Below are 25,894 nucleotides of genomic sequence, written 5' to 3'. Positions count from 1 at the left end.
TAGCACAACCTGATTATTAAAAAAAAGACATATCAAGGTCATTAATATTTCTAACACTTCACAGCAGCTAGAAATCTTTTAATTCTACTGTCAGTCATAGAATGTAACAATCCTGTTCCAAATGGCGATAAGTACAAATCTTCTAGATTGCCTTAAACTATTGATATACTATAGATATGACTTATGTGCTTACAAACAAAGTAGGATTTCACTGTTTGGCAAAAAGACTGTAGATTTTACTTTTGATTTGTGAAAAAAAAAACTGAGCATAATTTGAATTACTAAGTTATGTTTACTAGTGTGGGTGTTGGATCATTATACATATTTATTCTGAAAACAAACATGAGGACAAGAAATTATCTGTAACAAAAAAAATCTCATAGAAATGTGCTTCTAGGGTTACATGTGCATATCATGCAGTACTTCAGAACTTTTATCCTGCTTTTCACAAGATCGGAAATTGATATAGTTGTTGATCAGTGAATCCTCCAGCAGATTAAGGAGTTGCATTGATGAATCCACAGACAGTACGTCGTCTATGGATTGATTTAAAGAAAGGCAATTTAAATCACTGATTTATATCACCAAGTGGAAATCCTTGATATAAATCATCAGTTCTAATCAAGTTTTTCATTTGTACTTCAGTTATTTTCTAACTACATTCTTATCGGTTGATAGAACCATAAAAACATGTTGATTTACAACTAAATAAAGCCTTTACACTAGAATTGCTACCTAGGAGGGTCCATTATAACTATATACATTTATTTAACATGGAATAGTTTATTTTTTCAGATTATTATTAATTGTATCTTTTTATTATGTTAGAATATGGTAAATGATATATTGCTTGTTTGCTGGATAATTAAGATTCGTTTTCTCATGATTTGTGTCAAGCTGCATTAGGGTGGGAACTGGAATTTAACTGAACACAAAGCAGCATATACAATTTTTTTAATGCTTTAAATATTTTAGATACATAAATTTCAATTATCAAAATGTTTCACATTTACAACTAAACGATTTCTTAAACAGAGGGGTTAACTGTAGTCAGTAAACTGAACTATTATTTCAGCCCAACATGGTAAATTTTTTTAAATATGTACAAGTGAAAATGACTGGAGCTTAAGTTTCTACTTGCCTAAGGGCAGGTCTACACTTAAAACACGGCAGCGGTGCCACTGTAGTGCTTCAGTGAAGACTCTCTGTGCCAACGGGAGAGCTTCTCCCGTCAGCGTAATTAATACACCTCCCTCAGAGTGGTGCCTGTGTTGAAGGAAGAAGCTCTCCCACTGACAGAGAGCTGTCTACACTAGGGGTTAGGTCGGTATAATTGTGGATTATTTTTCAACCCCCTGAGCGATGTAGTTATACCAAAGTAAGTTTATAATGTAGACTTGGCCTAAATCTCTTGAAAATGAGACCGTCTATTCTGTTACTTAGACTGTCCTTCAAACTTTTAAAACTAGGGGATCTTATTCCCTCCCTCCTTGTTTTTATTCATAGACAAGTTTTCCTTCTTTTTCAACTCCTAATTGACTTCTCAGCTTTGAATGTATTAGTCCAAACGAAGAAAATATTCTTTCTGTGCCTGCAGAAGAGGCTAGTATTGTCAAAAGCAGTTGTAGCACTTCAACAGGCTCTGGTTCCAGGTGCTTAGCTAGTGACTTCCACCAGCTCAGTGGTGTGACTTTCTTTAAAAGATCATCAGCAAACATGTACTGCTTGAATGGTTCACCTCCAACCCTGAAAGTCATGATGGTTGGCATGATTGATGGGTGATTATTAGAAGCTCATGTCATAGTAGCATCATCTCCTTCAGCAGTTTAGACATCTACCCTGGTACTTTGGGCTGGGAATATTGGCAAGAAAATGAGGTGGAGTAAGTGCTTGATCCATCTGCTTCTTTAGTGCCTGCAATTTAACTTTGTTGTTGGGTATTTCTTTCTTCAATGTTTGACATTCTTTCCACATTTTAACAGCATCAACAATAGAGCAGCAGTCTTTGTGCAGGTTGTCCAAGGCTATGGAAATAGGTTTCAGTTAAGTTGGCCATAAAATAATGTCTGACGCTTGGGTCATCTAGTACATTGAAAGAGGAGGGCACTTTTCAGGGACTGAAAAGGGATGTAACATTTCTTGCTTTGGGAAGCATTGCTGTCTTTTGGTATTAATTTAATAGCACTTTTTACTTCCTCAGTACATTTGGATTATTTTCTCTAGTTCTGAAAATAGGAGAAAATTAGAGGGAAAAAAGAACTTTCACTTTCTAGACAACAGCTATTCCTGCATTATTGTGGAAAGCTACTATTCTAAACCACTGTGTTTACTTCCATCCTCTTTTCCCCAACTCTTGTTTTTCAGTGGGCTTTGAAATACAGCACAGTCCTTTATTTGCAAGTCATTTGTGTCCTGTTAAATGGATTATTTTAGGTCCTCATTGCTGAGAAAAAAATGTTAGGCTATCAATAGGTAATACACTGGCTTAGTAACGGTATCCCTTATGTCTGCGTCCATAACTAACAGCCTATAACTTACTCATAGCTAAAAGACAGGTTTCAGAGTAGCAGCCGTGTTAGTCTGTATCTGCAAAAAGAAAAGGAGGACTTGTGGCACCTTAGAGACTAACCAATTTATTTGAGCATAAGCTTTCATGAGCTACAGCTCACTTCATCGGATGCATTCAGTGGAAAATACAGTGGGGAGATTTATATACACAGAGAACATGAAACAATGGGTGTTACCATACACATTGTAACAAGTGAGTGAGCTATTGCCAGCGGGGGGGGGGAACTTTCATAGTGATAATCAAGGTGGGCCATTTCCAGCAGTTGACAAGAAGGTCTGAGGAACGGTGGGGGAGCGGGGAGAATAAACATGGGGAAATAGTTTTATTTTGTGTAATGACCCATCCACTCCCAGTCTTTATTCAAGCCTAAGTTAGTTGTATCCAGTTTGCAAATTAATTCCAATTCAGCAGTCTCTCGTTGGAGTCCGTTTTCGAATTTTTTTGTTGAAGAATTGCCACTTTTAGGTCTGTAATCGAGTGACCAAAGAGATTTGAAGTGTTCTCTGACTGGTTTTTGAATATTATAATTCTAAACATCTGATTTGTGTCCATTGATTCTTTTACGTAGAGACTGTCCAGTTTGACCAATGTACATGGCAGAGGGGCATTGCTGGCACATGATGGTATATATCACATTGGTAGATGTGCAGGTGAACGAGCCTCTGATAGTGTGACTGAATTGATTAGGCCCTATGATGGTGTCCCCTGAATAGATATGTGGACACAGTTGGCAACGGGCTTTGTTGCAAGGATAGGTTCCTGGGTTAGTGGTTCTGTTGTGTGGTTGCTGGTGAGTATTTGCTTCAGGTTGTCTGTAAGCGTGGACTGGCCTGTCTCCCAAGATGTGTGAGAGTGAGGGGTCATCCTTCAGGATAGGTTGTAGATCCTTGATGATGCGTTGGAGAGGTTTTAGTTGGGGGCTGAAGGTGGCGTTCTGTTATTTTCTTTGTTGGGCCTGTCTTGTAGTAGGTGACTTCTGGGTACTCTTCTGACTCTGTCAATCTGCTTCTTCACTTCAACAGATGGGTATTGTAGTTGTAAGAACGCTTGATAGAGGTCTTGTAGGTGTTTGTCTCTGTCTGAGGGTTTGGAGCAAATGTGGTTGTATCATAGAGCTTGACTGTAGACAATGGCTCTTGTGGTGTGTCCTGGATGAAAGCTGGAGGCATGTAGGTAGACATAGTGGTCAGTAGGTTTCCGGTATAAGGTGGTGTTTATCTGACCATCGCTTATTAGCATTGTAGTGTCCAGGAAATGGATCTCTTGTGTGGACTGGTCCAGGCAGAGGTTGATGGTGGGATGGAAATTGTTGAAATCCTGGTGGAATTCCTCAAGGGCTTCTTTTCCATGGGTCCAGATGATGAAGATGTCACCAATGTAGCACGAGTAGGGGCATTAGGGGACGAGAGCTGAGGAAGCGTTGTTCTAAGTCAGCCATAAAAATGTTGGCATACTGTGGGGCCATGCGGGTACCCATAGCAGTGCCTCTGATTTGAAGGTATACATTGTCCCCAAATGTGAAATAGTTATGGGTGAGGACAAAGTCACAAAGTTCAGCCACCAGGTTTGCCGTGACATTATCAGGGATACTGTTCCTGATGGCTTGTAGTCCATCTTTGTGTGGAATGTTGGTGTAGAGGGCTTCTACATCCATAGTGACCAGGATGGTGTTTTCAGGAAGATCACCGATGGATTGTAGTTTCCTCAGGAAGTCAGTGGTGTCTCGAAGGTAGCTGGGTGTGTTGGTAGCGTAGGGCCAGAGGAGGGAGTCTACATAGCCAGACACTCCTGCTGTCAGGGTGCCAATGCCTGAGATGATGGGGTGTCCAGGATTTCCAGGTTTATGGGTCTTGGGTAGCAGATAGAAAACTCCAGGTCGGTTTCCCCCCCCCCCCCCCCCCCGCTCTCCTGCTTAATAGCTCACCTTAAGTGATCACTCTTGTTTCAGTGTGTATGGTAACACTCATTGTTTCATGTTCTCTATGTATATAAATTTCCCTGCTGTATTTTCCACTGAATGCGTCCGATGAAGTGAGCTGTAGCTCACGAAAGCTTATGCTCAAATAAATTTGTTAGTCTCTAAGGTGCCAAAAGTACTCCTTTTCTTATAGCTAAAAGAGTTCTTCATAGCTCAAGAGGTAGAGGGTTGGGTTTTTGGTTCCAGTTTTGATATCTGCCAACAACTGTGGAAAGTGCATATATATAGTTTGTCAAAAATACACTCTAAAAGTTTTATATTTTATCTACAGTGTTGTTAAGGTAGTTTATTTATTACCCATTCAGATATTATCTGTAATTCTCAAAGGCAAGAATACTGCAATAGATCCCCACTCTGGAGATGGTGTTCCCTGTGCATGCTTGAAGTTAGAACCTACTAGGGTGACCGTATTTCCCTATGCTGAATAAGGGACACCTGGTAAAATTACTCATATTCAAATAAGTTCAACGGCAATCAGAACTATGCAGTATAACCATTCAAAAAAATACAAACCTGTTAAAAAGAAATACTGTGTAGTTGGATTCTTTTCATTTACTTTCTTATCTTTAAGACTTTAGGGAGGAGTGACACACAAGGGGAGGGGTGACACACACGTGGAGGGGTGACACACACGGGTACAACTCTCCCAAACGGGGGGAAAAATTAGTGGGTACAGAGCATCTACCGGCACCATGCTTCCCTCTCTGCTCCCCTCCCCCGCAGCTCTTGCACTCCGGCAGCCCCGTGCTTACCAACTCCTCCTCCACCCTCCCAGTGCTTCCGGAGTGCCGCAAACAGCTGATTTGTGGCTTTCAAGCTCCAGGAGGGAGGCGGAGGACCTGGGGCTGGCCACAGGGACCCTAGGTGGCAACGGGGCCCCCAGGCGGGGGGCCACACTGGGTGCAAAGCCTGGGGGTGCTGCAGCACCCCCCGCACCTTTACTTCCCACGCCTATGGAGACCTGCTGGCACTCTGCATTGACCTCCCATGGTTTGGCAAATTCTGTGGTTCAGAACTGGGTCAGAACTGGGTCAGGTCCCGAGGGTGCCGGACTAGAGAGGTTCAACCTGTGCTGCTTGAACTGCCTCAGGAGAGACCAAGATTCAGAGGTCTTTTCTGTTACTGGAGTCATACAAAAAATTATTTCTAACAAATCCTTGTGATATCTTCTTCTCATAAGATGATAAATCCCTAAGTTACATGCACGAGACCTCAAATGCTTGTGGTGGTGGTGGTCATGATGATGATATTAATTATAGGAGCCCTAGTCATGGATCAGGACTCCATTGTATTAGGTTCTGTACACACACACAGGACAAAAAAATGGTCTCTGCCCCAAAGCAATAAATATAAGACAAGAGAGGGACACAGACGTGGGTGTACAAGGAAACAGTGAGACAGTATTGATCAGCATGATGGGCAGTGGTCTCAGCATGCCAGTGGCCTAATTAGTAGCCTAACTTTTCCTGCCTAATAAGGTATTGTTACATGAGCTAGATCGCAGCAGCGCTCCCCCACCCACAACAGTATTTGGCAAAATGTTGTGGGTTATCATCACTAAAGCTCAAATTTAGATTTTTTTTTTAAAGTTAATTTACCTTGTACTGTATATCAACACTGGCCTCAAAACTGACTCCTGGAGAGTTACCCTACTAACTTATTTTAACTCTGATGAATAGTAGGCTATAACAACTGTTTCCTATTGTTGAATCTGTGTATAATTCGCAGCAGGACGTTACCTCTTATCCCATAGTTATTTTCCTTAATAATCTTTTATGAGGTACTGTAACAGGGTGGCAAAGTGCATAATCTTGCATAGGGATGCAGGGTTCTTTTGTTGATCCATCCTGTTATCAGGAGTTAGAATCTTGCATAAAGCTGATGAGTAAATTCTGTTGATTCATTGTGCCACCAAGATATTACAGAAATGTGTGTGTAGGACCCTTACATGTGTGTAGGGGAAATTAATGTTCAGACAGGAAGATCCTGTAAGAAACCCTAAGAACACTTAGGCGTAAGGAGAGAGGTTCCTCTGAGGTTTGTGCTGATTGACTCTATTGGTAACTCAAAAATAACACAGCCATCAAGAGGGGGCAAGTTTGACTTTATTAAATATGTGTGGACTTTATTAGAAGTAAGATGGGAATGCTTCCTGCTTCATAGGCAACTTAATGGAAAATATTATGAAAATCCAGGTAATTCAGTTTATCCATTAGGTCAGTCATATCTGATATTTCATTAAACTTTTCCAAATACCTTTAAAAAGATAAGGATTGATGCTTTCCTGCCCAAGTCTTGCTTTCTCAAGGCCAAAGGGAGTCCCACATTTCCACTGACATCTGGAGATCAAGCAGCAGCAGTAGAATTCAGCTGGAATTTAGTTACACACAAAAATTCATAAACTAGAAGGGATTCCACATCTAGGAGCTAGTATGGACTATGGAGAACAGTTCTCCAACAGTGTACCTTCCAAGAAGTAATAATTAACACTGAGCAGGAATTTGACATAAACCTGGAATTTCAGCTAGCTGCATGTCATAAAGGCTTATGTTACCTACCATTGGGTACATATGTACCATTGGGTACATATACTAAACAACCAGTGGGGCCCCTGGATGATCCAGATACAAAAGGAGCACTTAAAGACGATAAAGTCATCACAGAGAAACTAAATTAATTCTTTGCTTCAGTCTTCACTGCTGAGGATGTTAGGGAGATTCCCAAACCTGAGCTGTCTTTTGTAGGTGACAAATCTGAGGAATTGTCACAGATGGAAGTGTCACTAGAGGAGGTTTGGGAATTAATTGAGAAACTTAACAGGAACAAGTCACTGGGACCAGGTGGCATTCACCCAGGAGTTCTGAAAGAACACAAATGTGAAATTGCAGAACTATTAACTATGGTTTGTAACCTGTCCTTTAAATCAGCTACTGTACCCAATGACTGGAAGATAGCTAATGTAACACCACTATTTAAGAAGGGCTATAGAGGTGATTCTGGCAATTACAGACCAGTAAGTCTAACGTCAATACAGGGCAAATTAGTTGAGACAGTAGTAAAGAATAAAATTGTCAGACACATAGAACATAAATTGTTGTGCAAAAGTCAACATGGTTTCTGTAAATGGAGATTGTGTCTTTCTAATGTATTACAGTTCTTTGAGGGGGGTCAACAAACATGTGGACAAGGGGGGATCCAGGGATATAGTGTACTTACATTTCCAGAAAGCCTTTGACAAGGTCCCTGTAAAGGAGCAGACTCACCCCTGCGGTGCCTCCTGCTGGTCGTCCTTGGGAATTAGCTCTTTTCCAGCCTGGAGCGCCCTCTGCAAGCCAGTGATCCACACAGCTCTGGTCCCCGGATCCCAGTGCCCCTTTCTCTGGGGTTCTGCCCCTGGCAGTACCCCCACACTCTGCCTCTCCCCTTCCTGTGGAACCCCCAACCCACTATCTCCACCTTGCCTCAGTCTGGACTACTGCCAGTCATCACCAACCCCCGCTCCCTGGGGCAGACTTCAGTGTAAAGGCCACTCATCATAGGCAAGGGGGTTCAGACCTGTTGCCTTTCTCTGCCTCCCAGTACCTCTATGGGCCTTGGACCAGGCCTTACAGCCTGGGGAGTTGCCAGCCTGGAGCGCCCCTGCTCAGCCTGCTCCTTCCCCAGCACTGCACCACACTCTCTCTCTCTCTCTCTCTCTCTCTCTCTCTCTCTCTCTCTCTCTCTCTCTCTCTCTCTCTCTCTCTCTCTCTCTCTCTGTCAAGAGACTCCTTGGGCCTCTGGCTCACAGCCTTTTTATACAGGCCAGCTGGGGCCTGATTGGGGCGTGGCCCAACTGCGGCTGCTTCCCCAATCAGCAGTCCCCAGCCACAGCCCTCTCCAGGGCTGCTTTTAACCCTTTCTATTTTAGGAGTGGGGATAGCCACCCCTCTACAGTCCCTCACCAAAGGCTCTTACGTAAATTAAGTTGTCATGGGATAAGAGGGAAGATCCTTTCGTGGATTGAGAACTGGTTAAAAGACAGGGAACAAAGGTTAGGAATAAATAGTAAATTTCCAGAATAAAGAGGGGTAACTAGTGGTGTTCCCCAAGGGTCAATCCTAGGACCAATCCTTTTCAACTTATTCATAAATGATCTGGAGAAAGGGGTAAACAGTGAGGTGGCAAAGTTTGCAGATGATACTAAACTGCTCAAGACAGTTAAGACCAAAGCAGACTGTGAAGAGCTTCAAAAAGATCTCAGAAAACTAAGTGATTGGGCAACAAAATGGCAAATGAAATGTAATGTGGATAAATGTAAAGTAATGCACATTGGAAAAAATAACCCAAACTATACATACAATATGATGGGGGCTAATTTAGCTACAGCTAATCAGGAGAAAGATCTTGGAGTCATCGTGGATAGTTCTCTGAAGACGTCCATGCAGTGTGCAGCGGCAGTCAAAAAAACAAACGGGATGTTAGGAATCATCAAAAAAGGGACAGAGAATAAGACGGAGAATATCTTATTGCCCTTATATAAATCCATGGTACGCCCACATCTTGAATACAGCGTACAGATGTGAACCCTCATCTCAAAAAAGATATACAGCATTAGAAAAGGTTCAGAAAAGGGCAACTAAAATGATTAGGGATTTGGAACAGGTCCCATATGAGGAGAGATTAAAGAGGCTAGGACTTTTCAGCTTGGAAAAGAGGAGACTAAGGGGGTATAAGATAGAGGTCTATAAAATCATGAGTGGTGTGGAGAAAGTGAATAAGGAAAAGTTATTTACTTGTTCCCATAATATAAGAACTAGGGGCCACCAAATAAAATTAATGGGCAGCAGGTTTAAAACAAATAAAAGGAAGTTCTTCTTCACTCAGCACACAGTCAACCTGTGGAACTCCTTGCCTGAGGAGGTTGTGAAGGCTAGGACTATAACAGGGTTTAAAAGAGAACTAGATAAATTCATGGAGGTTAAGTCCATTAATGGCTATTAGCCAGGATGGGTAAGGAATGGTGTCCCTAGCCTCTGTTTGTCAGAGGGTGGAGATGGAGAGAGATCACTAGATTATTACCTGTTAGGTTCACTCCCTCTGGGGCACCTGGCATTGTCCATTGTCAGTAGACAGGATACTGCACTGGATGGACCTTTGGTCTGACCCAGTATGGCCGTTCTTATGGGAGCACTCGCTGCCCTGAGGATTTCCACACCCTAGACAATTAACCTTCTCACTCTAGTATCTCCAGATTTCTATAGGTAAGCTTCAGGTTTAGCCTAGCTGTTCAGTCTCCTGTTTCTTGTTGGATTCTTAACCTGGTACACTGGTCTCTTTGGAAACCTCTCTTGGCAGTGTTCCATGTTGTTCTTCACTGTAGAAGTTACCTTTCCTATTATCAGATTAATCACACAGGCATAGAAAGTTCAAACTTTAAAAATACTGTCAGGCAGTTGGATCTTCAGTTTATGCTGGGCAAGGTGGTTCAAAGAACACTTAAGTTTCTGTCAAAGCTCAATTCAACCTTTCACCTGAGCTAGAAAATATATCTATATGGTTCTCTGAATGGCTGCAGAGCAATTAACTATTACCTATCTTGAACGTGTCCATTTCAACCATTTGTAAATCAGGTACACTGTTAGTTATTTGCAGGATCACAGGAAATGGACCAATGCCATGAAAGCAAGCTTTTCATGTTGGGTCAAGTTGATTGTAGCAGCTCCCATTAGACTCTGGCAGAACAAATCATGGAGAAAATAGAGTAAATTCTACAATTAATCTGAAATACTAAAAATATTAAATCTTATAATTGTGAAAATAATTGTGATCTAGCTATTATATGAGAGTTGTTGTTTGTCCTTTTAATTGGAGTGTCATCTTTATGTCTGAATATTTAACCTTTTAATGATGTGAAATAGTTTTTGAACTTGTTTTAAACGGAATCCTTCTGGGTAAGGAAGTAACGTTTTCTCTTGCCTATGTTGTTGCAGACTCTCCTTCAGATTTTTGGCGTAGTAGCTGTGGCTGTGGCAGTGATTCCTTGGATACTCATCCCTTTAGTTCCACTTTGTATTCTTTTCATTTTTCTTCGACGGTATTTCTTAGACACAGCGAGAGATATTAAACGTCTGGAGTCCACAAGTACGTTGCTTGGATAGAGCTGATTTTAAGTCTGAGCAACAATTATATGAGATGCTAAAATTCTGCAAACAATCAATTAATCAGGAATTTTTGCTGTAGTTTTGCAAATTACTTGCTTGTTGTCTTGAGTCTTAACCCAGCAAAATCCTTCAAAACTTGCTTAACCCCAGGCTTAAGCCCACAATTAATGTCTTTGAAGTCAAATGGACTACTCATATATTTAAAGTTAAGGACAACTTAAACTTAAAGTTAAGTTTAAGTGATTTGCTGAATCTTGGCCTTAGTGGGCTAATTGCACATAATAATGTAGGTTTTGACCCAGTATGACCTTCATAGATTCATGATTATCTCAGTATTTCAAATTGATTATTAAATAGCAGAGTCTGAGTCTTAAGCATCATGAATAAAAAAAAATGGGTGCATTATCTGATTAGTGAAAGAAACAAAGGAAGAAGTCATGGATGATAACAACTGTTGAAAACTTTTTTTGTGTCAATTAGATTAATCCATTTTGCCATCCAAGTGGGTATAATTGAGTAACAGGAAAATAGGTTTATCCTATGTTTATCCTAAAAGATGTGATTCAGTGGCTTGTGTCAGTAAACAGAGAAGTAGGATTAAAGGTTAACATAGTGCAAAAAATTACCAACACTGCCCTTCAGCTACAATAAATTAGTCTTTTTTACTTTGCAGCTCGAAGTCCAGTGTTCTCCCACTTGTCAACATCTCTCCAGGGACTTTGGACAATTCGTGCTTTCAAAGCAGAGCAAAGATTCCAAGAATTATTTGATGCTCACCAAGATCTTCACTCAGGTTTGTCACCAATAGACATGGACAGCTAAGTATGTAGCTCTTTCAGAGGGAAATATTTTCTCCCCTCAGGGACACATGTGCAGCGTACATGCACAGCTCACACTGATTCTAATACATCTCTCTTCTGTTTTTCTGGATTTGTAGAATACACTTTGGACTCTAGTATAGTTTGAGAGAGCCAAGCATGCATAATAACAATATTTATGATAAACATTTTAAAGTATACCCAATAAGTATATTTAAAATTCATTTTTCACCAAGTTCTTGTATTGCATAATATTTTAAGGCAAAACAAGTTATACTTAGCAATATTTAATATTATTCAGGTGGAACACTAAGGATGCATCTACACTAAAAAATTAAGTCACCCTGTATTAGGTCGGCTTACAGCCACTGCAGTAATTACTGCCATGGTGCATGTCCACATGACTCTCCTTGGGTTTGTGGTGCGTATCTCAACAGGAGCGCTTCCACTGACCTAAGAGGGGCAATGTGGGGAGCTGAGAGCCCAGTCTCTCAGCTCTGCTGGCAGATCCCTGCCAGGAACCCAGCTGGCTGCCCGCCCCATTGGCTCCCTGTTCCCTGCCAGGAGCAGGAGAAAGCCTCCCAGGGCTTTTCGCCTCTCCATTCTCCTCCAGGAGCAGGCGGGGAAGCCCGCTGGGGCTTCTCGCCTGCTCGTTCCCTGCTGGGAGTGGGGTCCAGATTCCCAGCTCTCCTAAGGAGTAGGGGTAGCTGGGCTCTAGCTGCCTGGCTTTCTTGTCAATTTCACAGCAAGCAGTGAAATTGACAAGAGAGCTAATAGCCGATGTAATTAACACAGTGTTTACACAGGCTCTGTGTCACCCTAACTTCACCGACATAAGCCCTGCACCTCTTGTGGAGGTGGAGTTATTATGTTGGTGTAGTAGGGCAGTTACATTGGCGGAACAAGGCTGTAGTGTGTACACTGACATAATTAGGTCAATGTAAGCTGCCTTACATTGACCTGATTGTGTAGTGTAGACCAATCCTAAAACTGTACAAAAATATTTAATGTAAATTATCATAGAATCATAGAATATCAGGGTAGGAAGGGACCTCAGGAGGTCATCTAGTCCAACCCCCTGCTCAAAGCAGGACCAATCCCCAATCAAATCATCCCAGCCAAGGCTTTGTCAAGCCTGACCTTAAAAACTTCCAAGGAAGGAGATTCTACCACCTCCCTAGGTAACGCATTCCAGTGTTTCACCACCCTCCTAGTGAAAAAGTTTTTCCTAATATCCAACCTAAACCTCCCCCACTGCAACTTGAGACCATTACTCCTTGTCCTGTCCTCTTCTACCACTGAGAATAGTCTAGAACCATCCTCTCTGGAACCACCTCTCAGGTAGTTGAAAGCAGCTATCAAATCCCCCCTCATTCTTCTCTTCTGCAGACTAAACAATCCCAGTTCCCTCAGCCTCTCCTCATAAGTCATGTGTTCCAGACCCCTAATCATTTTTGTTGCCCTTCGCTGGACTCTCTCCAATTTATCCACATCCTTCTTGTAGTGTGGGGCCCAAAACTGGACACAGTACTCCAGATGAGGCCTCACCAATGTCGAATAGAGGGGAACGATCACGTCCCTCGATCTGCTCGCTATGCCCCTACTTATACATCCCAAAATGCCATTGGCCTTCTTGGCAACAAGGGCACACTGCTGACTCATATCCAGCTTCTCGTCCACTGTAACCCCTAGGTCCTTTTCCGCAGAACTGTTGCCTAGCCATTCGGTCCCTAGTCTGTAACTGTGTATTGGGTTCTTCCGTCCTAAGTGCAGGACCCTGCACTTATCCTTATTGAACCTCATCAGGTTTCTTTTGGCCCAATCCTCCAATTTGTCTAGGTCCCTCTGTATCCTATCTCTGCCCTCCAGCGTATTTACCACTCCTCCCAGTTTAGTATCATCCGCAAATTTGCTGAGAGTGCAATCCATACCATCCTCCAGATCATTTATGAAGATATTGAACAAAACCGGCCCCAGGACCGACCCCTGGGGCACTCCACTTGACACCGGCTGCCAACTAGACATGGAGCCATTGATCACTACCCGTTGAGCCCGACAATCTAGCCAACTTTCTACCCACCTTATAGTCCATTCATCCAGCCCATACTTCTTTAACTTGCTGACAAGAATACTGTGGGAGACCGTGTCAAAAGCTTTGCTAAAGTCAAGAAACAATACATCCACTGCTTTCCCTTCATCCACAGAATCAGTAATCTCATCATAGAAGGCGATTAGATTAGTCAGGCATGACCTTCCCTTGGTGAATCCATGCTGACTGTTCCTGATCACTTTCCTCTCGTGTAAGTGCTTCAGGATTGATTCCTTGAGGACCTGCTCCATGATTTTTCCAGGGACTGAGGTGAGGCTGACTGGCCTGTAGTTCCCAGGATCCTCCTTCTTCCCTTTTTTAAAGATTGGCACTACATTAGCCTTTTTCCAGTCATCTGGGACTTCCCCCGTTCGCCACGAGTTTTCAAAGATAATGGCCAATGGCTCTGCAATCACATCCGCCAATTCCTTTAGCACTCTCGGATGCAAGTCGTCCGGCCCCATGGACTTGTGCACGTCCAGCTTTTCTAAATAGTCCCTAACCACCTCTTTCTCCACAGAGGGCTGGCCATCTACTCCCCATGTTGCGATGCCCAGCGCAGCAGTCTGGGAGCTGTCCTTGTTAGTGAAGACACAGGCAAAAAAAGCATTGAGCACATTAGCTTTTTCCACATCCTCTGTCACTAGGTTGCCTCCCTCATTCAGTAAGGGGCCCACACTTTCCTTGGCTTTCTTCTTGTTGCCAACATACCTGAAGAAACCCTTCTTGTTACTCTTGACATCTCTTGCTAGCTGCAGCTCCAGGTGTGATTTGGCCCTCCTGATTTCATTCCTACATGCCCGAGCAATATTTTTATACTCTTCCCTGGTCATATGTCCAACCTTCCACTTCTTGTAAGCTTCTTTTTTATGTTTAAGATCCGCTAGGATTTCACCATTAAGCCAAGCTGGTCGCCTGCCATATTTACTATTCTTTCGACTCATCGGGATGGTTTGTCCCTGTAACCTCAACAGGGATTCCTTGAAATACAGCCAGCTCTCCTGGACTCCTTTCCCCTTCATGTTAGTCCGCCAGGGGATCCTACCCATCCGCTCCCTGAGGGAGTCGAAGTCTGCTTTCCTGAAGTCCAGGGTCCGTATCCTGCTGCTTACCTTTCTTCCCTGTGTCAGGATCTTGAACTCGACCATCTCATGGTCACTGCCTCCCAGATTCCCATCCACTTTTGCTTCCCCCACTAATTCTTCCCTGTTTGTGAGCAGCAGGTCAAGAAAAGCTCCCCCCCTAGTTGGCTCGTCTAGCCCTTGCACCAGGAAATTGTCCCCTACGCTTTCCAAAAACTTCCTGGATTGTCTATGCACCGCTGTATTGCTCTCCCAGCAAATATCAGGAAAATTAAAGTCACCCATGAGAACCAGGGCATGCGAAAAATATAAAAAATATAAAAATCTGTTTGGAAAAATATAAAAATCTGTTAATCTCTTATCTTTTTTGTCTGAGCAACTTTAAGAGCTCCTGTCCGTGTTAATACTGTAGGTTAGTTTTTATTAAAGTCTACTTGGCTGCAATATGAATATTCTGTATGCAAAAGTAATCTGAATTATGTTTGTACTAAGTATTCTATATTAGTTTGCCTTCTTTTTTTTTTTTTTAAATTGATAGATTCATAGAGTTTCAGGCAAGAAGAGACCATTTTATCATCTAACCTGACCTCCTGTATTTTACAGACCATTACATTTCACCTAGCTACCCCTGTACTGAGTCCAGAGGCTTGTGTTTGGCTAAAGTATATCCCCAGAAAGTCATCCAGTCTTGACCTGAAGTATTTGTCTCACTTCGGCTTTCAACCATTGGTTCTTGTTATGTCTTTCTCTACTAGAATAAAGAGCCATGTAGTATGTGATATTTTCTGCCCATGCAGGTACTTATACAGTATAATCAAGTCACTTCTCAATCTTCTTTTTGATAAACTAAACAGATTGACCTCTCTAAGTCTCTTGCTGCAAGGCATTTTCTTCAGAACTCCAAATAATTTGTGACTTTTTTCTGCACCTCCAGTTTTTTAATATATTTTGAAAATGTGGCCACCTGAACTGTACATAGTATTCAGTATCAGTCTCGCCAGTGCCTTATACACAAAAGTAAAATTGCCTCCCTATTTCTACTTACTACTGCCCTGCTTATACATCCAAGGAGCGCAATAGCCCTTTGTGCCACAGCATCGCACTGAAAGTTCATGATAAGTTGCTTGACCACTATGACACCTAAATCCTTTTCAGAGTCACTGTTTTCCAGAACACAGGTCCCCAGTCTGTAGATATGGCCTTTTTCCAAGACATGTAACTTTGAATTTGGCTATATGAAAATATATTTTATATGAACAGGCCCAGATTACAAAGCGATATAGAATTCTATCTGATGCCTATTTGACTTCTGTTATTGGCCCTAACTTTGAGTACTTGAATTTTCATCATACAGATTATGCTGCTTTCTTCTGTGATTTATATCATATAACCTCCACTGTCCAGTAATACTCAATTCTCTGAAGCATATTGGGATATACTTTATCTAAATGTTATATGAAAGAAAATTGCAATGGTATTTTACATAGCATACTAGGCATCTGATCCAAAGTCCATTGAAGTCAATGAGAGTCTTTTTGTTGGCTTCAGTGGGCTGTGAATCAGGCCCTAGCATCTTTTATTTCTATTCCGACTCCTATTTGATATACTAGTCTCAGCTGTGTTAAACGGTGTGAAAACCTGAAAACTGGCCAGCACTAGCTAGGAAAATAGGACATCATCATCAACACATGCAAACACTCTCCAGGACAATGGTATTTTTGCAGCTTATGGAATTAGTCCACGCTAATGTTATATTACTGTCTTATGGGAGTCCTTATAGAACTTATTTTTTCCCCAATAACTTATTATTCTTATTATGACTTTTAAAAAACTCTTTAGAGGCTTGGTTTCTGTTTTTGACTACCTCCCGATGGTTTGCTGTGCGGCTGGATGCCATCTGTGCCATCTTTGTTATAGTGGTTGCCTTTGGTTCCCTGCTTCTCACAAAGAGTAAGTACAGATGCTAGGAATGTTAATGCTATAATTACAATATATAGCAATACCTCATTCTTTTTCAGAATTTACTTTCTCTAATTGTTTACGGATTGCAGTTAAGTAAAATGTTTCTTTCTAGATCCTGGTCTGTCCCTCAGTCCAAGACATTCCTGTAAGTACTGGAGACCGTTCAGACTTCTCTGGACTCAAGGGATTGGCCATGAACCTAACAACCTTTCTCCAAATTATCTCCCCACAGTGTTGCAGGCAAGCTTGCAATTCTACAATCTTGCCTTTACTGTTGAAATACTAGCTTTTAAAGCTGTCTTTGGGACAACAACATTTGTTTCCCTTCTTGTCACGGCAGACTAGGCAAAACAAAGCAGGCTGAACATTCAAGGATTCAGCTCAAATGTCTTGGATTCAGGGAGAGCCCAATCCCAGAAAGGGAGATTGCATTATGAGAAATTTTATATTCATTGTCGTTCTGATGCTGTTGTTTTATATGATCATCCTAGGATGTAATTACGGTAGATGTTCTAAAACTAGATAGTCTTCTAAAATACAAAGGAAGTAATTATCTTGGACATGAAATTTGGGTGCTAGTTTGCTGTTCTTTGTTTCCTTTATTTTTCCTTTAGATAAATTATATATAGACCTATATATATGGTATTATAGAGGAGATTTCCAACTAGGTTTCAAGTTACTAGACTTGAAGACAAATCAAAACACTGGGTTTGATTTGTCTCTCCAATCAGTATAAGGAGCAGCTTTTGTGAAGTCAATGGAATTATGCTGATATAAAATGGCTATAGTGAGAGGAGAATCGGGTCCCATATTAGGACCAAATCCTGTTTAGTTTATTCACAAGAGCTGACTCGCTGAGTGTAATGAGTCTGTCCATATGAGTAGGGTGAGCAGAAGTTTGCCCTTCAAAAGCATCTTGTCTGCTCTTACAGTGCTTTGCACCCATTTATACCAGTACATAGTTTGTGTAAATGCTAGCAATGTGTTTTAGTAGCATTTTATGCTCACCATGCACAGGTTTAGGGGCCTGATCCAACTCCCTTTGAAATTAATTGAAAGATTCTCAATTGCTTAACTGAATAGCGATAACCCTAAGCTTGTGCTTAAGAGATTAGTTGATTCTGGGCTTTTTTTTTTTTTTTTTTTTTAAGACAAGGTGCCTTGCAGTGGAGAGCCAGGACCTTATTGTCAAACACAAATATAGTTTTAGAAAGCTTACAAAAGCAATGTGACAAGATAGACTTTTTCCACAGAGCTACTATTTAAACTGGTGTGACCGAGAGCCAGCTACCACTTCAGTGGCATATTAGATTGAAGGAGGAGTTAAGCAGAGTTTTGTGTAATTATATAGATGTGATTTTTCTCCTCCTCGCCCTACAGCTCTGGATGCAGGACAGGTTGGCTTGGCATTGTCCTATGCAATCACGCTCATGGGAATGTTCCAGTGGGGAGTTAGGCAAAGTGCTGAAGTTGAAAATCTGGTAATATTAATTTCTCAACTTCGTATTTTTCACATCTCTTTGCTGTTCAGTGACATGAAATACATTAGAAGTGTTATCTTTGCATTAATGGAATTTTAAAGACCCTGTTATTTCTATCTAAAGCCTTAGACCCAGTTAATTTGTGTAAAGGTAACAAATATTTAAGATGTATTAAATCTTTATTCAAGTCATACTACATAAGGTCGGCATAAATTTCCAAATACATTTTTGCATATGGTAGAACATCAATTTACACTATTTACTAAGATGCTGTTTGTTGCATATTAATTTTTTTAAATTAATGAGTAAGCAACCACAATAAAAAAATACAACATCAAAAATCTACTTATTCATTTGTGTTGACAATTTTGGTTTACTTGTAATTATTTATGATGAGTCACCGTAACATTCTGGTAAATACACCTTGTACACTACATAAAGAATAACAAAGGCTTATTTAGTGTTAAAGTGTACTACAACACTCCTGCTAATAATAATTTTGTATTTAGCATTTAGGCTGTATAGCTTATTGCATTTTCAAAGCATGTTGCAGGCAAGAATTAACCAATACTTATAAATCTTTTTGGAGGAGTGGGGAGAGACTGCTAAGCTTTTTGTCTGAATTATCAGGTTGTGGATTAATGAAGTTCAAATGTATGAGGCTCTCCTTTGGGGGTGAATTACTCTGTGGGAGGTGAAGATTCAGAGGTATCATAGAACAAGACATACCATTTACTAGGCTGACACTAGTGTAGAATGTGGAGTACTTCGTGGAGCTATTGTAAGTGACTTCCTTTTTCCATGACTCACAAGAATCCGAGGTTTTGTGGTTTTATCCTACTTAGCTCTCCTTCACTAGTAATTTTTTCTTACTGCTTTCTGTCTCTCATGTGTTTCCAGCTGAGGAGGAGAGGTCCAGAATGGAGAACTTGCTACTGCATTGTTCACTTTCTGGGACTGACTCCCTCCCCAGATCCACTGCTGTCAAGATAAGTCTTTGGGTATTGTTACGATGGTCTCTTCATGGTTCATATATGAAGTTAACAAAGCTGAGTAAGGTGAAATATAATCTATTAAGAAAAGTTTAGTTTTTTCTTACAGTTTTTGATATAATAATCTGTTGCGGGGATGGAAGGGGTGGGGGGAAACGGTACCCCATGGCCAAAACTGAACTGCTTCCCATATTTGCAAGAAGAGAGAGGCAGCCCAAATGTCTCAAATTTGGGGAGAGGTTAGTTCCTTTAGTTAGTTAGTCTTTTCCATTTAGAATCCCATAAAATCTCAGTTAACAATAGATCTTGCTGCCTCTTTCATATTTGTGTGTCCATGGATATGAAAAAAAATTCTACTAGCTATCTAGCCAATACTGTAGTAACCAGTATACTGATTTGGCTCTACCGCTGAATTATAGATATTCATTCCAAGCACATAGTAACCTTAGCCAGAGCTGCAAGGGACAAGCTCATTGGTGAAACCCCAGAGATCGTGGTGGCTCAGAACACACAAAAATGATAAACTTATCAGTGATATTATTAATAGGCTGGATCTTCCTGTAGCTCAGATATAAGTCAGATCTTTAGTATTACTCCCATAGAGGCCCAGCAGAAAGACAACCTATCATGTAGAAAATAAGGCTCCAGTCCTGCAAAGCACTTAAGCATGTGAGTAATCCCATTGACCTCAAATTAATGCTTACATTGACTCAATTAACATGCTTTAAAATTAAGTACATACTTAAATGTTATGCTGGATCAGGACCTATATTAGGAGGTAAGACTTGCATTTCTGTCTAATAAAAATAGGACAGTACCACGCTTCATCCTCTCTCTCTCTCTCTCTCTCTCTCTCATATGATTGAAAGAAAATTTCTCCTGTCATTTTGTAGCTTTTTTTATAATCAGAATGTTACCCAAAATATAAAAGAGTTTCATGGCTTGTGTGACTTTTTTCTAGATGATCTCAGTAGAAAGAGTAATGGAATACACAGAACTTGAAAAGGAAGCTCCTTGGGAGTCCAACAAACGTCCACCAGCTGAATGGCCAAGCCAAGGAGTGATAGCCTTTGAAAATGTTAACTTCACTTACAGCTTAGATGGACCCTTGGTGTTGAGGCACTTGTCTGTTCTAATTAAATCAAAAGAAAAGGTATGCATTGCATGCTTATTTCAGATATACACAACATTTTCATTAAGGAGGTAATACCTTATGGTCTTTTTTTCCAACTCTATACAGTGCTATAAAATATACCGGGGTGGCCAAACTGTGGCTTGTGAGAGGTATGCATCTCTTTTATAGTTAAAGTGCAGCTTGTGGAGTCTCCTATACCCCCCCATTCTCCACCTATCAGACTGAGGCAGAAAGCTCAGGGCTTCTGCCCTGCAGTGGGGTGGTGGGGTTAGGGGCTTCTGCCAGAGATGACTGGTGCCTGCTGAGAGTGGGGGGTACAATTTAAACAGTTTGAGTCACACCTCCAGGTATGCCTCCTCCCCCCTTACCCTCAGCGGCCCCTCCCTGCATCTCCCTGGTGTTAGCTCCACATGAAGAGCCAGCAGCAAGCAGCTGGGAGCTTCAGGGAAGGGCTGCTGCTTTAGCTCTGCAGGAAGCAGCAAAAGCAGCAGCTCTCCCTGCTGCTCCCAGTTGCTTGCCACTGCCTCTCCACATGGCCTCAACTTCCAGCTTGCCAGCTCCAGGAACTGACTGAGTGAGGGCCAGCAAACCCTAGCAAAAATCGGGGGGGGGGGGGGGGGCACGTGATCCCGTGAGACCCTCCATGCATCGCTTCTGACTTCTGCCCAGCAAGAAGGGGGCCCCAAGCCCCAGCAGGCACTTCCCACAGGGCTGAAGCCCCGAGACCCCCGTCCCTGCCAGGTTGAAGCCCTGAGTTCCAGCAGGCGCACCCCAGCTCTCGAACTTCTGAAGATTCTTGTATGCAGCTCAGAGGGTCAGTAAGTTTGGCCACCCCTGAAATATACTGTCTTTAGAAAATGGGGCCTATATTTAAAAAAATAAAAATAAAGTAATTATATTACTTATATTTACTAAAGGATAAAGCATGTTTACTTACAATAAGTTATGCAGTAATGTTTGGTAATATGCACGGTTATGAGTAAATAACCTACTTAAGAACCTATGAAACTAGAGACTTTGTGATTGCCTATTGCATAAACTCCAAAAACAAAACGCACTTAGACTGTATGCTCTTCAGGGCAGGGACTTTTTCTTGGTTATATATTTGTAAAGTGCCTATCCCAGTAGGGCTTGGGCCTTTATGTGCTACATAATGCAAATAATTATAATAAAACAAATGCAGGCCTTGATCCTGTGACTGGATCCATGTGGGCAGATCAGAATCCTTGTGCATGTGCAGAGCCTTGGTGACTTCAGTGGGACTCAGCCCAGGCATATGGATCCTCTTGCACGATCATGACTTTTATTTCAAAATGCAACTAAAGTCACTAAGAGAAAACAACATGCATGCCAGATGTTGTTTACAAAGTCCAGAATTTAAAAGCAAGGAAATGAATAATTAAGGGTATGCTAAACTGTTAGCCACCTTATGAACACATTACTCTTATTAACTACAAAGAAATGCTTATTTTGGGACAATCACACTTTGCTTGAGAGCATCTTCTGTCTCCGCCACTGAGAAGACAAAGCTGCTCTGATGATTCCAATGGTTTGTATCCATTAGGGAAAAAAAGGGTCAAGGACGGATTGAGTTTAACTAACTTGTGTTAGCTAACTGCATGTAACCTTTTCCCTAGTTTAGATGCAGGTTTATTACCTTTTCCATCAGCATGGGTCTTGAGAAAGAAAACTATTAGGAAGCTAAGTATGGATGAGAAAGAGGGGAGACAAGTAGAGCCGTACAAAGGGACACTGAGGATCCACTAAAGGAAACACAAAAGGGGCAGGGAGGGGCAACACAAAAGGTGGACAGTGACCATAAAAAATAAAGGAGGGTGCATGCACACACACATAATCTCAGGATAGGGGAGAAGGAAAGAAAAAGGGGGGGGGGAGTCGATTTGGCACATGATTTTATTTCAGATATCCCCTGGGGGATTGGCTCAGTTCTGTACAATCATTGTCCTTGTTTAATTTGTGACACACACTTTCATTCAGCCCCCACCTCCATTCCATTCCTCAAGTGAATCATTTTAATAACAAGCATGTTTCAAGAATTCAGCCCTTCTGTCTGGTACAAAGATGATTTCACAGAGAAAGGTAAGTGGGAGTTGAGGGCAAGGAGTTTACAAAGTGTAGCAAAACCGCTGTTTTTCTTCTCTGTACTTTTCTTGCCTTTGGGCCAGCTCTGTAGCAGTTATAATAAGCCACTCTAGTGTAATAGTGAATAAGAAGATGTAAATTTCATGGTGAGAAACAGACATAAAATAAAAGAACTGAAATAAGAGAGGTACCCAGACAGTGGCTAAATGCTTGTTGTTTTTTTTGACCTGAGTGATTGTGCTGTGGGTTTGTCATCCTAAAGTAAGTTTGTCCAGTCTGAAGCTCTTGCAGCTCTGAAGAGAGATTGGTTTCCTTTTTAGAAGCTACTGTTTTTGATAATGTATCACATGGTGTGACAGTAGGCCATCATCAATATAATGTGTAAAATAATAGGTTTCCAAGTATCTGCCCCTGTTCACTGGATTTTAGTAAGAGGGAAGCATTTCTTGAAAACCTGGAAGTTGCTAACCGTTCAGGCCATGTCTGTGCTACAGGAGTTACCGTGGTACAGCTATGGCACTAAAGCTATGCTGCTGTAATCCCATAGTGTAGACGCAGGTGACCGTGATGGAAGGGGTTTTTCCGTCACTGTAGGAATCCCATCTCCCTGAGCGATGGTAGCTAGGTCAATGAAAGCATTCTTCTGTCAACCTAGCTGCCTCTACAATGGGGGTTAGGTTGACATAGCTATGATGCACAGGATTTTTCAGTCCACCTGGCTTAAGGTTTAAATATAGACTAGGCCAAAGTATTTTCTCACTGTCCTCTAAGGCCTCAAACAACACTTAGCACCTAACGTAGATGAAGACTATGTCTACACTATGGAAGCTTCTTGGAGCAGCTAGTCCTGGCACCCACAAGAGGAGAGGCAATTCTGGTCCAAGAGGTGAATATAGCTGAACTGCTTGGTAATACTGACCATAACATAATAAAATTTAACATCCCTGTGGTGGGGAAAACACCAAAGCAGCCCATCACTGTAGCATTTAATTTCAGAAAGGGGAACTAGACAAAAGTGAGGAAGTTAGTTAAACAGAAATTAAAACGTACAGTGCCAAAAGTGAAATCCCTGCAAGCTTCAGCAGGAACGGGACTGAAGCCCCGAGCCCTGGCAGGTGCCTCCCACGGGGCTGAAGCCCTGAGACCCCCATCCCTGCAGGGCAGAAGCCCCTAGCCCCATGGTTCTTAACCTATTTACCATTGTGGGCCTCATTTACAGCTCTCTATGTGTTATGTGGGCCTCATCCACACAATATATATACTATTTGTATGGCACTGAGAATGTCACATGGTCTGTAGCTGTGTGCTGATTGGGCTGCAAGCAGCTCATGGGCCACAGGTTGAGAACCACTGCTCTAGCCCCACCACCACCCTGCTGCGGGGCTGAAGGCCCAAGCCCTGGCAAGTTCCCTGAGCCCTGGCAGGCATGCCCCATAGGGCAGCAGGTAAGCCCCACCACCCTGCTGTGAGGCTGATGCCCCGAGCCCTGACAGGTGCACCTGGCTCTTGAACTTCTGAAGATTATCATATGCGTCTCAGAGTGTCAGTAAGTTTGGCCATAGAGGATAGATCCATCAGTGGCTGTTATCCAAGATGGTCAGGGACACAATCCCATGCTCTGGATGTCTCTAAATCTCTGACTTCCAGAATCTGGGACTGGATGATAGGGGATGGATGCCCTGTTCTGTTAATTCCTCTGAAGCACCTGGTATTAGCCACTTTCAGAAGACAGGATACTGGGCTCGATGGACCATTGGTCTGACCCAGTATGGCCATTCTTATGTTTTTATGGTATAAGTTTTAAAGGTAGATCAGGCCAAAAATAGTGGTGGCTTTTAAACACAAGTCAACTGTCTTTGTCAAAACTAGATGGTAAGTGGTGTTTAAAAACACATTAACACATGTCAGTTCATACAGTTGCTAAACGTAAGTTATTTTCTTTGTCTGGATGACCTAAATTTGAGTTATGTGTTTAGTAATCAGGAACCCAATTCTGCTGACAGACCCTTTTGTGTATGCAGGTAGCCATTGGCTTCAGTGGGGCTGCACAAGGGCCTGCCTGCCTGGTTTTGCAGGACAGATTTGATTATGATCTATATATGGAAAAATAATGTGCCTTTTGAATAACATGATTTATAAAAGGGAATAAAATTCTGATTACTGAGAGCCAGTTCAAATTCGTGTTGATTTTAGCAGCGTGTAGTCAATTTAGAGAAATCCATTTGTATTTTTGGTCAAACACTGAAAAATGCAATGTTTTCATTTGATGCCTGCCTGAAAGAGAGATATTTACAATATACAACCAGCTGCATTTTTATTTTAAGAGTTACTTTATTTTTGATAATGTTTTCCTTCATGTTGCTAATATAATAGTGTATATCACTAAGGTTTTCAAAAGAAATGCTTTTGAACTCTTTCTTCTTTAAAACACTTTATGTGTGTTCTCCATTTAGCTTTTTCTTTCTGATTTATCTTTTTGAAGGAAGAGGAGCTTTAGTAGAGGTTCTTCAGAAATATTTCTCATTTCAATTTTTTTTCCTTTTACTTTTATACCATTCCTTTAAACATATTTGCTAAAACTATGCTGTGTTTTAGGTAACAGTAATATAATGATTAGCACTTACATAGTACTTCGTGATTGTACACACCTACTTGAATCAGTTATTCAATAAAATCATATAATTGGAAAATTTAGAGGTAGAAAAGACCTTTTAGGTTATCCAGTCCATCTTCCAAGTTGCTTCTTCCAGTATATTTTCTTGTGCTTAGTCTAGGGTGTTTTGTTTCTTTTAAATGCAGGTTCTGCCATTTTGCTTGGGAGCCTGTTCCATAGCTTAATTTCTCTGTTACAATTTTTTTCCTGATATTCACCTTAAGTTTTCCTTTCCTTAATATCATTTCAGTATCTCTGTGTATCACACTACATAATTACCCTCTTTTGTTTGGTGTTTGTACTTTTCAAATATTTTTCTGTTGTCATGTGCCCTCTTAATTACTTAGCTATGCTACACTGTACATCAGTGATTCTTAACCTTTTCAGACTACTGTACCCCTTTTACAAGTCTGATTTGTCTTGCGTGTACCCCAAGTTTCACCTCACTTAAAAATGACGTGCTTACAAAATCAGACATAAAAATACAAAAGTGTCACAACACACTATTACTGAAAAATTGCTTACTTTTTCATTTTTACCATATAATTATAAAATAAATCAATTGGGATACAAATATTGTACTTACATTTCAGTGTATAGTGTATATAGAGCAGTATAAACAAGTCGTATGAAATTTTAGTTTGTACGGACTTCGCTAGTGCTTTTTATGTAGCCTTTTGTAAAACTAGGCAAATATCTAGATGAGCTGATGTACCCCGTGGAAGACCTCTCCCTACCCCTGGTTGAGAACCACTGCTGTGCATATTTAACTCTTTTATCTTTCCTCATAAATCAGTATCTCCAAACCATGATAATTTTTCTTGCTCATCTCTGAAATCCCTCCAGTGTTTGCCAGTATCTCTCTGGAAATGTGGTGCCTTGAACTGAATGC

The 25,894-nt window shown here is 41.3% G+C and overlaps 1 protein-coding gene across 1 annotated transcript in view; it reads left to right on the top strand.

Annotated features, from left to right (window-relative positions):
- The window catches only part of ABCC4 (ATP binding cassette subfamily C member 4 (PEL blood group)), a 206,568-nt gene that overhangs the window by 128,802 nt on the left and 51,872 nt on the right, over positions 1-25,894 (top strand). The window contains exons 21-25 of the mRNA XM_074962631.1: positions 10,517-10,667; positions 11,361-11,480; positions 16,516-16,626; positions 18,019-18,119; positions 20,073-20,264. Coding sequence (XP_074818732.1) covers positions 10,517-10,667; positions 11,361-11,480; positions 16,516-16,626; positions 18,019-18,119; positions 20,073-20,264 — 675 coding nt within the window. The remainder of the gene's footprint in view (positions 1-10,516; positions 10,668-11,360; positions 11,481-16,515; positions 16,627-18,018; positions 18,120-20,072; positions 20,265-25,894) is intronic.

Source organism: Natator depressus, chromosome 1 (assembly GCF_965152275.1).
Source record: "Natator depressus isolate rNatDep1 chromosome 1, rNatDep2.hap1, whole genome shotgun sequence".
Taxonomy (NCBI): domain Eukaryota; kingdom Metazoa; phylum Chordata; order Testudines; family Cheloniidae; genus Natator; species Natator depressus.
The sequence above is the reverse complement of the archived record's forward strand: the minus strand, read 5'-3'. Positions and strand labels throughout refer to the sequence as shown.